An 11,001-nucleotide genomic window follows, 5' to 3' on the forward strand; every position below is an offset into this window, starting at 1 on the left:
AGACTTTGTGTTTTATGTCCTGTTTGTATGCATAATGAAATGTTGTGGTGTGTGTGTTTGTGTAGTTTGTGTGCTGAGTGTTGAGCGTGTGTTGTTAAACTCAAAGCCACTTGCAGCTAATTTAGCAGCACTAAACCAACAAAAACTAACAGCTTATCCTTATCCATACAAAATGTTCAGACCAGAGCATTTATTGGGAGTGTCTTACATTTTTTTTTGCCCCTGTGTAAGAGATCACATACCTGGGGCAACATATTGGGGGGTAAAGGCCTTGTTCAAGGTTACATAACCAGGGAGTCATCAGACTTATGACAGACACCTACAACCCATCAGATAGCAGGTCATTTCCCGTACTACTGAACCCTGAATTATTCTTTTTAACGAGGGTGTCGGTCATTAAAAATAAACCAAAGGCATATTAATTGGTTTTGTGCACCTGAAAGAGTCAAGCAATCTGCTATGTGCTATGATATGCTATTGATAACTGAACTTCGGAATACCATTTTGAAACAGGAGTCTTTGCAATGACATGATCATTGTGGCATTTCTGGCAGTGAAACCGGAGAGAGAAGGAAGAACAACACACGTAAAAGACAGTTCCTTGCTAACGAACTTTTCTCATTTAAAACGAACAGCGGAAAAGATGACATGATTGCAACTCCACCCTCAAAAGTTGCCTTTGTTTCTCTGCACACATTTTGGTTACATTGGGCATATCATTCACTCTTTGACAAGCTTGCGTAATATTCAATCATATACATTCCAGAAAGAAATGCTGATTTAAAAATAAAAGGTGCCAAAAAGTACCAAAAAGTAAAGACACTATTTTATAGCAGACAGTTCAACAGTGATCGATTGGAATGATCCCTCAGTTTCTACAGCGACAGTGAAATCCTGCAAACAAAATCCTGCAGCCTCAAGATCTTATTATAAAGTATATGGTAAGGTTCCCATAGTAACATGGGCTCCCTGTTTTTTTTTTGTTTTTTTTTTAATTTATGAAGCTGTGGGTTAACCCTTAACACATAACCCCTAAACATAACCCTCTTAGTCATCTAAGGAGCCACGGGGCCAAACAAAATGATTCACAGCCTCATAAAGAGACTCTAGCTGTTAAACTGTGCTTCTCCTAACATCAACAGATACATTTCTTATGTGTAGAAAATTGCCCAACGAGCACTTGAAGTGAATACATACATCTTTTTTTTTTAAAGTTTCTGTGTCTGTGAGGAGACTGATTTTGTTGTAACATTTTGGGTGTACAGCTGCCTCAAGCATTAGTCAGACACTCAGCGTCATAGGTTTTACAAGGTAAAACCGTGACTCACGCCATCATGTAAAATTTATTTACAAAGACCTCACCAAGATCAGGGAAAGATATAAATCCCTCTTGTCTCTTTGTAAATAAATTTCACACAGGGGTATCAATGCAGCCTGCCAACATATCTCATTTAAGGGTTTTAATGGTGATATTAATTCTAGGATATGTAAACATTAGTCCATTTTGAATTCTACAGTAACAATCTACAGTATCATTTAAAAGAATGTGCATGAAATTTCCATTTAATACATTCTCATCGTTTTTTTTATTATTATTATTATTACACTGGAGATCCTCTTAGTCTTATTTTACAGCACACAGTCACACATCAAAAAAATGACCTACAGTGTAACACAGATCAACATGATACCAAATAAACAAAACAACAGGAAATGAAAAGATCAAGCGCACTCCATTAAATGAACAGTAAAGATGTGTGAGATCAGGAGGGAAATACAGACATGAGTTCCATTCTGCTCCAAAATCCTGTGGAATTTGTTTGAATTCATTAACTTCTGAAAATCAAACACAAGCCCAGATGCTAATCCTTGCTAGTCTGTTCCAGCCATACATGTATGCACACGTAAGTGCATGCACACACACACACACACACACACACACACACATACACGCACGCACGCATATCTCTCCTGACAAAACCATCTGGTGAAGCATGCTAAACATGTTACCATGGCACCTGTCAGCAATCCCCTTCACGCATCTCTGCTCCAGTGTGTGTGTGTGTGTGTGTGTGTGTGTGTGTGTGTTAGAGGTCCATACACAGTTCAATTATACAGAGAGAACACAGTTCAAACCTGCATCTCACCGCCAGTGCCACATACAACTCACTGAAGCTAAGTCTGCGCATGACAAACCAACACAGAAAACAGGGGTCAACAAGGAACACACACACCCACACTCTCTCTCTCTCACACAAACACACACACACACAAACACAAACACACGCAAATTTTGAAAGAGCATTAAAAAATTCAGAGAGATTGAAAAAGCATGCCAGAGGCTCTCCAGGGTGTCTTTGGCTGCAACAGAACACCCACCAAAGATCTTTTCTTTTTTTACTGTCCACTTAAATCACAACATAAAAACTCTAGTTTCAGTTTCTCAGACAACACGTTCCTCTCCCCGGATGGTCGTTTTCATCAGAAATCTGCTGTACATTCACAGGAAGCACAAAAAGGGAGAGAGACAGAGACAGAGAAGAAGTGGGGACTAAGCAAGAAAGAGAGAGAGAGAGAGAGAGAGAGAGAAATTAAAAAATGAGAGAAAGACAAACAAATGCTGGGAGTGTCTGGGCAGCTGGCGTATTAGAGTACATGTATTTATGGTGTAGTGAGTTTAGTGTTAGGTTAGCTTAGGGTGAAAGTGTGTGTGTATCTGTGCGCAGTGAGATCTGCAGTTAAAGTGTGTCTATATGTGCATGTTTGTGCTTACAATGTACTGAGGTTTAGTACCAGAGCGTGTCTATATGGGTTTTTTTAGTATAGGGAGGGTTAGGTTAGTGTGTGTGTGTGTGTCTGTGTTTACAGTGTAGTGAGACTTAGGGACATGATGTAGTGAGGTCAAGGGTCAGAGTGTATCTATACATATATCTTTATGGTGTAATGAGATTTAGGGTTAGAATGTGTGTGTGCATGCGTTTACGGTGTTATGAAGCTTAGGGTTACGGGTATGTGTGTCTGTTTGTGGTGAGGTTCAGGGTTAGTGTGTGTATGTGTGTGTGTGCGTGTAGATGCACGCATGCATGTGTATGTGTCTGTGTGTTTGGATGGAGTTAGGTTTAGTAGGATGGTGTAGGGAAATATTGGGATGTGGGGCTAAAGGTAACAAGGAAACTAAAGAGTTCCATTCATGGACTTTCAGCTGCCATAAAAGCAGAGCTCATGTTCCTGTGGTCTGTCGCAGAGTCACAAAGTCCTCACTGTTTCATCTCAACTTTCCTCACACTGCCAGTCCATGCTACTTCTTCTTAGCTGTGACATTCTTGCAGACCCAATTCATACCGTCCTAAAGGGGAAGGATGAAAGTACTTAGGGAAAAGTTGCTTGCTTAAAGAGGACAATATCAACTGCAAGAACAGAGAGAGCTCAGATCACTTTCCTGAAATGACACATTTTTCTTGTGTAACTAAGACATGATGTGTTTTGATTTACAGACTTAAACACCCTCTATAAGTTCTGTACTTCACCAACTGCTATTATGCTTATTAATATTGTGTAAATCATATTTTTCTTTATTTTTAAATATTATTGCCACATAACTGTTATCAAACAGTAGTCCAAGTTGTGCATCCTGAATGCATTTCTAAGATACAGAAACAGAAAGGAAAGCAGAGAGAGAGGAAACCAGCTGGTCTCACCTGAACACCTTCCCCTGTGAGAGCTGAGCAGGACTGAATCTGCCATACTCTGTCCCGGATGGTGTGAAGGTTTAACCCCTCGGCTATCTCTGAGGCCGGGGCTGCTGTGAGGAGGTCCTGCTTATTGGCGAAGATGAGGACAGGTACTCCACTCAGCTTCTCCTCATCCAGTAACTCAGCCAACTCCTGCATAGTAAAGAAGCACACAACATCATCATCCACCGGCCAGTTCACGTGTGTCAAGCCACACAACCAGTCAGACACTCCCTGTATATCAAACCACATGACCATTCAGTAATCGACCACCTCTTACATCTGAACTCACACAATCGATCCGTACTCAGCTTACTTCTATACACTGAACCAGACAACCCATTAGAAATGAGCCTGCTTTTTTGCATAGTATTAATTCTGATATCAGCAAAGGGAGGGTAGATTACAAGCCTCTAATCAGTTTAGTGGCAGTCAAAACAAATGAAACAAATTCAGTGACACTTACCTGTCCCGTTTCTTCAAACCTCTTGCGGTCAGCACTATCAATGACATAAATCTACAATAAAAACATCTTGAATTATAACAAATATTCACATGACCAAAAATGAAGAAAACTGCTAACTTCAATATTAAATATATATAAAGCTAAACTGAGGACACAATCAACATAATTAAAAAGAGGCGGCAGTCTGTCAGTGCTTGTGTAGCTCAGTTTACTTACAAGTACATCTGTATTTTCAAAGTAATTTCTCCAGTACGGCCTGATCTTCCTCTGGCCACCAATGTCCCACACATTCAGTTTAAAGCCCTGAGACTGGACACTCTTAATGTTGAAACCCTGAAAGAAACAAATTACAAATAAAACATTGCATATGGATGCTAAAACATTCTAAAGAAGCAAAACACACTGTTGTTAACCACTGAATCTTGATCTACCTGGTGATGTCACAAATTAAGATACGCAACTGTTTGTGATTGTGTTGAGTGTTGTCCCATGAGTGTGACTGTGTGTGTGTGTGTGTGTATGTTTGCATATGAGTGTTACCTGTGTTGGAGTGATGTGGCTTATATCTTCTGAAGCCAGCTGTTTGAGCAGTGTAGTCTTTCCTCCGTTATCCAGACCAAGCAATAAGATGCGAACCTCCTGGTCTGGAGCACTCTTTAATTTTCTCAGGATTGATAGCAACCCCTAGAATTAATAGATGAAAATAAATACCACTTAAGCTCTCCCAGATACTATAACTGATCAGATTACTAAAAAACAGGGCCTTGTTTTTGTTTTACCCGAAGTTCATCCCATGTTTTACTTTAAACAATTATATGCCATCAAACTACGTCTGAACAGTTTTGTCAGGTGGGAAACTACCGGTAAATACACAAAAAGACGATATACATATAAGATCAAGTGGGGATTGCTTGAAGTTTAGTTGGAAACCACTGCCATGTTTACATACTTCGAAACTGGACACCTTAAACAGACGAAGGAAAGCTATCAGCCTTGCAATAACAGAAATGCGAACTGTCTCTGTATGATCGCTACCGCATATTCACGTTATACTCAAAGGAAAACCCGTTAACCTAGATGCTCAAGACGCTAGCGAGCTAATACTAGTTTATAACGCTAATAGGGTTTCACTCTGCATATGTCCCGACAATCGAACCAAAACACACAAAATATCTTTGCACCTTACGAATGAACTCGCTTTGTGGCCCTCTATTGACATTCGTTTTAGCAACACTGCAAAAATGCAAAAATTGAAAGAACGGTATGTTAACTCACCATAATGTTGTTTGACTACCTTCCGAGACGCCGCTGCGGGTTACTAAGGAGAGTTAGGTGACGTCAAGGGTTGCTAAGGGGAGTTAGGTGACGTCGGGGCTTGGGGGGTTGAGGGAGGGGCGTTTTCCTGGAGGTGAATACATTTACCTAAAAATCAAACTCAAACTCAAACCCGCCCTTCAAACTATTCAACGACTCAGTTTGTAACCGCTGTCTATTCTTCATACAAGCCTATTCACATGGCACACAGACCGTGGGCATTATTAAGAATTCAAAAAGTTGCACAGTACTGCGATGTTTCCAAGTGTCGAGCTTAGAGCAAGACTGTTTGAGACTTTTTACTGGTTTGTGCATGTACGTAAATGCAATGTTATGGTTTACAAAGACCTGAACTAGAAGACAGTGTGCAGAGTATAATCTAGACACAGCAATTCAAACATGTTCATCACTACGCAGAAGATGGTAGCTCATGCTCCACCCTTCCAACCCCAACAATATCCCTCCATTCTTCTACTCCTCGACCCCTTTATCCATCTGCTGGAGTTCTAAGGCCCTCATATTTATAATACTCCTTGTAGAGTTTGTAATTGTGGTTTAGTTTTCAGAGTTTAAGTCGACATACACATTTATTTCAATGTATAGCATAACAATTCTTTGATATTCCAGTATGATGTCCAACTATTTTAATAGAACTATTTGAGTGCCACCTAAGTAAAAAGTTATAAATTGTAATTGTTCTGCTGACACATACACTACCTGCACTTTAAGATTGTGCACACTTTCAGATATACAATCATTCTCAACTACTTTATCGCTAGGCAACAGTAAGTGTGCTCATTCTTCTAAGATGTGGTGACTATGTAATTAGATCTAGTAATGGACCTGTAACAGTCATACCAAAAGCATACTTTAAAAAGACACAGCAACTCCACCAAAACAGGAACAAAACTTTTTTTGTAAAACAATATTTTGCATTTTAAATTTCTAATTCCCATGACCCATCAAAATATCTTAATGGGTAATCTTCAAAATTTCCCTGTGTTAACATAATTCTTGTGGTTTTTGAAAAAGCAGGAGCAAGCTATTCTCTTACAAACCAGGGGGGTATTTCAAGTAGGTGGTTTAGCAACCAACCCGGGCAAGTTAATTCAGAGTAAGTAGTAAGCCTCCTAATAGAAGAACCCTATGGTTTTGTTTTGCCAGGAGAATGAAGCGATAAGGCTCTTCTATTAGGAGGTTTACGACTTAACTCAAGTTAACTCAACCGGGTTAGTCACTAAACCGCGTACTTGGAATACTCCCCAGATCAAGGAAAAATCTGGCCTGATTGTTTATAATTCACTGTTTTTATTATAGATCAACTATCCGAATTGACAAAGTTCCATTTTATTCAATGTTGGCATTACAGTGCCTGTGGGAACAATATGCATCCAAGTTACTCAGTTATTTAAACAAATACAACTGTTCATTACAATCCTTAATCATTTGAGGACATTGTGCCAAGGATGTCAAGTAGGTATGATTTTCTACAGAAGTGAAAACCAAAAAGTGTTTTATTTACACAATTTGTAAATGTACAAAAATATCAACCATGGCAGTGTTTCACAACTGGTTCAAACCTCCACATTGCACACGGTCTGTGGAACCTAAATCATGCATTTAAAAGGAGCAGAAGGATTTCTTCAATGAATTATGAAAACACTGTCATTACTAGAAAAAGACATACCGTGTTAAATGACACGAATACTGCTCTGCTGGTGTTGTATCCAAAAGGCTGATGCTTAATGATCTGTTTCTTAAAATGCTGTATCCCATAAACCCATATCATATCATATCATATCATAGAACCTCCCAAAGGTATACAGAGGTAAAAGGTAATACCCTCTTTAAAAAAAAAAAAATGAAAAAAACCCCCCAAAAAACAAACAAACTAAAAATAAAATAAGAACAAACTCTGCAATACCCATGATTTGGAATATTTAAGATGGAAATGCTTTGATGTCACAATGAGTCAGTCACTCCACCAAAATGTCAAAAAAAGGCAGAACAGTTTAAAAACCTTACCAACATGCTCTGTAACACAAAACCTGCTGTAAAATTGGTGTAAATTGGTGTAAACTACACAAAATGAACAGAAGATTGAGATCACAGCTTTTGTTTCTTCTTTGCTGGCTTGAAAGCTGGCATTTCCTCTATGTCCTCATCTTCATCAGATAGATCAGATTCTTCAATGTCATCATCCTGCTCAGATGCTGCAAAACGGGACAAATAGTGTTAAAAACTCATACACTTACATATTCAAATGACGTGCACTAACAAAACACCGCAAAATCTTTTTTATTAATCAAATTGCAGTCAGTAAAGATTTATTGGTGTAATATTTTCAGTAGGGATTGGAGTAGACTCTGTGCTGGAGGGGAGAAGAGGCATCTTTCTGATTTAACTGCATGCATGCATACCCTTAAAAGAGCAGGGATCTGACTTAAGCCACATCACTGCAATACAAGTATCTAAGAACCGTGCCTAGTTCATGGAGTTTCTTGGTGTTAAGCATATAATAGCTTAACGTTAAAGTACAGACATGTAGTTTAAATAGAGACATGAGAAGAGCATGAAAAATGGCACATTGAGAGCACTATCAGACCATTGGTTCTCATAAAACCTAATAAGAATGGTCTCTGTGTTAGAACTAGCAGACAATGGATAGACTACTTTTTGTACTGCTAATGACTCAAACCTCAGTGCCACAGATATCATCACACTAAGATAATGGGTGTTTTTGTATCAGTATCAAAAAAGTAATGCCATATATTTCAGTTAATGAAATTAACTTTCCTCATCTCTGTTTCTCCAGCTTAAGATAGGGCAGTGTACATAGTCAAGAATCTGACTTAGCACTTGCTATATTTAGTCTGCAATTACATGGTTCTAATTTTGACTGGCGCTTGATATATTTTCCTCTAATGGTATTTTTTATTAGTGATTCCAACTTAGCTTTGCATTAGCAAAAGCTTAAAAATTATTTTGTCATACATCTTGGAAATGTGTGTTAACAGGAGCCTGCACTTACACTGTACATTGATCAGTTGTAGGCCCTTATTTTAAGTCACACAGCTAAATAAACAGGTGTAAATGCATGAAACTAAGCCTGGACAATAGTCTCCTTACCAACAAGGTGTAACCCGCTGACAGTCACTGGGCCAGAGCCAGCTTTCAGACGCAGTGTGACGGGTGCCATTAGCTCAAACTCTCCAAGGCTTACCTGAAGAAGAAAAGCCATATTAAGATTTTCAAAAGTATAACCACTAATAATTAGCCATGTCTACCTTTTAGTGTGAAGTATTTCTCTTCCATATGTAACAGTAGCCAGCAAGTACAGTGCTGCGCAGTAAGTAAATCTCACTCTTTGATACCTTCAGAGGCGTGCTAGCACCCATGGGTTTTAGCCTCCTTGCTAGCGCACCCGACTCACATACCCAAGGTTGCGAGTTCGAACCCAGTGCGGGACTGTGTGGCCCTGTTTACACGCTGTAGACATGAGTTCGTACTTCTGTGTAAGCAGAGGACGTCAGTTGAGTAGGCGGTCGTAGGAGACGTTGAGTAGGCGGTCGTTCAATGTGGTTTGCGTTTACAAGAATCTATAAGAATGTGGTCATATGTGGTCCACCTCTGAATGTAGTCTGAGTGATCGGATCTGGATGCGTTTACACCTGTACCTTTGAGCTGTCCACTTGTGATCGGATCACCCAAATCGGATCTTAATGCAAGGTGTAAACAGGGCCTGTGTATCTGTCTATACACAACACATATAGTTGAGAACAGATACTGGCCTGGATGGCTGAAGGTGTGTGTTATTCTGTAATAACAATACTTAGCAACTGGCTGACAGTTGCTAAGTCAAATTCAGCCAAATTAATGAGTGAGATAAAAGAGCATCAGGACCTTAGCCTTTCAAGACTGGACTTGGGTGCACTATGAACCAAGACTAATACTGTTCTGTAGTGTCTACATAATCTAATAATTATTACCATAGGCAGACAGGAGACGTGAAGATTGGCCACAGGTACGGATATTTTCTTCCCTTGATGATTCATGGCAGTGACTTCCACCACATTATTCTCCTCTTTGGCACCTTCACCAAGACAAATCTAAAATTGATAGACAAAACAGACAGATGTTCAGGATGTGTATTAAATTCACAACCCAAAATAAGTATTCATTATTTTTAATTCCTAAAAGTGTTTATATTGGCGTATAATATTTAATGCAGAGCACAGATATCTATTTAACATTTGTGGTCAGCCCCTCCGTGTGCAAAAGCGCAAAAGGAACAATCACTCAATACCATTTGTTGACCTAATGGCACATTTTTGCAGACAATAACTTAATTAAACTTCAGTTAAGCATATAGCTCAAGGTAGAACTACTGAGTTGGTAACATCTACACTAAGTGTCTCAGTTGGAGATAGCTATGCTCATTAACAATACCATAATGTCAGTGTATTCCTGTATATGAGTTTTCAGTGACAGAATCCCCCAGTACAAGACCTTCACCTACGCATGGACAACTGTGCCATTTCTCCAGCTGCAGAGACCTTTATCTCAAGAACACATTTTTCATCTGTTTCTCCTTCATCGGCCCAGGTGCCTAAAAACCCTAATCCATGCCCTTTTTTTAAGCTCACGCTTGGAGAACTGCAATTTTCATCTGTAAGCGGCTAACTGCTAAAACATTCAGTATACTTCAACATGTTAAAGACTCTACTGTACGACTGCTCACGCGCACCAGACCCTGGGAACATACTGTACCTTCCGTCCCTCGCCCTCGCCACCTACCTGTATTTTTGTCTTTAACTGGCTATTTTTTGACGCACCATTCTGCGATTTGTCTAGTTTGTCAGTTATTTAGTATAAACAAGCATTTTGAAGTATCTTGAGAAATAATAACTGAACACAACAACGAAAAATAAAAACTTATTATAACAACGAAAAATGTCACCGTGTCACAGAAAGTGACGGACTTACCGTCCGAAGCTCGAGGAAGTGCTCCAAATCCTCCTCTTCATCTCCTTGAAAGGTGTAAAATGGCACTTCAGAAGACAGCTCACAACCTGTTAAGAAATTTAATAAACGACTAAGACAAAGGGACAAAAATCTCTGACTTCATTTTTCTCTTGAAGAATGAAAAATACCTCTACGGGTGCAACTGAAGAACGTCTAACTAGCCACGTATTTGTAAGGCACACGTTCTGTTTTCGGAATATTTAGATAGCTATGCATCAACTCACCACTTCGACTTTTACATAAGTTAAGCAGTGTGCTGGACTGCAGGCGCTACAGTAACCCACGTGTTTCTGCTTATTGTTAGTAAAAGGGCATCTTACTGAAAACATAGCTCTCCAGCCTCGACCGTACACCACCACCGCCATCTGATGTCTCTTCATCTACGAAAGACATTATTCTGTACTGAAAAGAATGACTTAAATAAAAAATTTTGGAAATTAAGTGACTGACTGGTCGCGTTTTGAA

The 11,001-nt window shown here is 39.4% G+C and overlaps 2 protein-coding genes across 2 annotated transcripts; both read right to left on the reverse strand.

Moving 5' to 3' along the window:
- Positions 1–3,255: 3,255 nt before the first annotated feature.
- Positions 3,256–7,300, reverse strand: arl3a (ADP ribosylation factor like GTPase 3a). Its single transcript, XM_030772281.1, has 6 exons — positions 7,199–7,300; positions 4,738–4,881; positions 4,414–4,530; positions 4,198–4,248; positions 3,699–3,884; positions 3,256–3,346 (listed from the first exon to the last, which is right to left on the reverse strand). The coding sequence occupies exons 1-6, from the start codon at positions 7,298–7,300 to the stop codon at positions 3,299–3,301; spliced, it is 648 nt and encodes a 215-aa protein (XP_030628141.1). The 3' UTR covers positions 3,256–3,298.
- Positions 7,301–7,408: 108 nt separating this feature from the next.
- npm3 (nucleophosmin/nucleoplasmin, 3) lies at positions 7,409–10,978 on the reverse strand. Its single transcript, XM_030772665.1, has 5 exons — positions 10,857–10,978; positions 10,498–10,583; positions 9,501–9,620; positions 8,641–8,734; positions 7,409–7,724 (listed from the first exon to the last, which is right to left on the reverse strand). Exons 1-5 carry the CDS (start codon positions 10,927–10,929, stop codon positions 7,618–7,620), a joined length of 480 nt encoding a protein of 159 aa, XP_030628525.1. The 5' UTR covers positions 10,930–10,978; the 3' UTR covers positions 7,409–7,617.
- Positions 10,979–11,001: the final 23 nt, after the last annotated feature.

Source organism: Chanos chanos, chromosome 4, assembly GCF_902362185.1.
Source record: "Chanos chanos chromosome 4, fChaCha1.1, whole genome shotgun sequence".
Classification (NCBI taxonomy): Eukaryota; Metazoa; Chordata; class Actinopteri; order Gonorynchiformes; family Chanidae; genus Chanos; species Chanos chanos.

Coding starts and splice junctions, on each gene's coding strand:
- npm3 (XM_030772665.1), bottom strand. CDS start 10,929: ATGTCTTTCGTAGATGAAGAGACATCAGATGGCGGTGGTGGTGTACGG. Junction 10,584..10,856: donor GCTGGAGAGCTATGTTTTCA/GTAAGATGCCCT, acceptor ATTTCTTAACAG/GTTGTGAGCTGTCTTCTGAA. Junction 8,735..9,500: donor ACGTCTCCTGTCTGCCTATG/GTAATAATTATT, acceptor TTTCTTCTTCAG/GTAAGCCTTGGAGAGTTTGA.
- arl3a (XM_030772281.1), bottom strand. CDS start 7,300: ATGATATGGGTTTATGGGATACAGCATTTTAAGAAACAGATCATTAAG. Junction 4,882..7,198: donor TATTCGTGTCATTTAACACG/GTATGTCTTTTT, acceptor TATTAATTCTAG/GGGTTGCTATCAATCCTGAG. Junction 3,347..3,698: donor TCACAGGGGAAGGTGTTCAG/GTGAGACCAGCT, acceptor CTTCCCCTTTAG/GACGGTATGAATTGGGTCTG.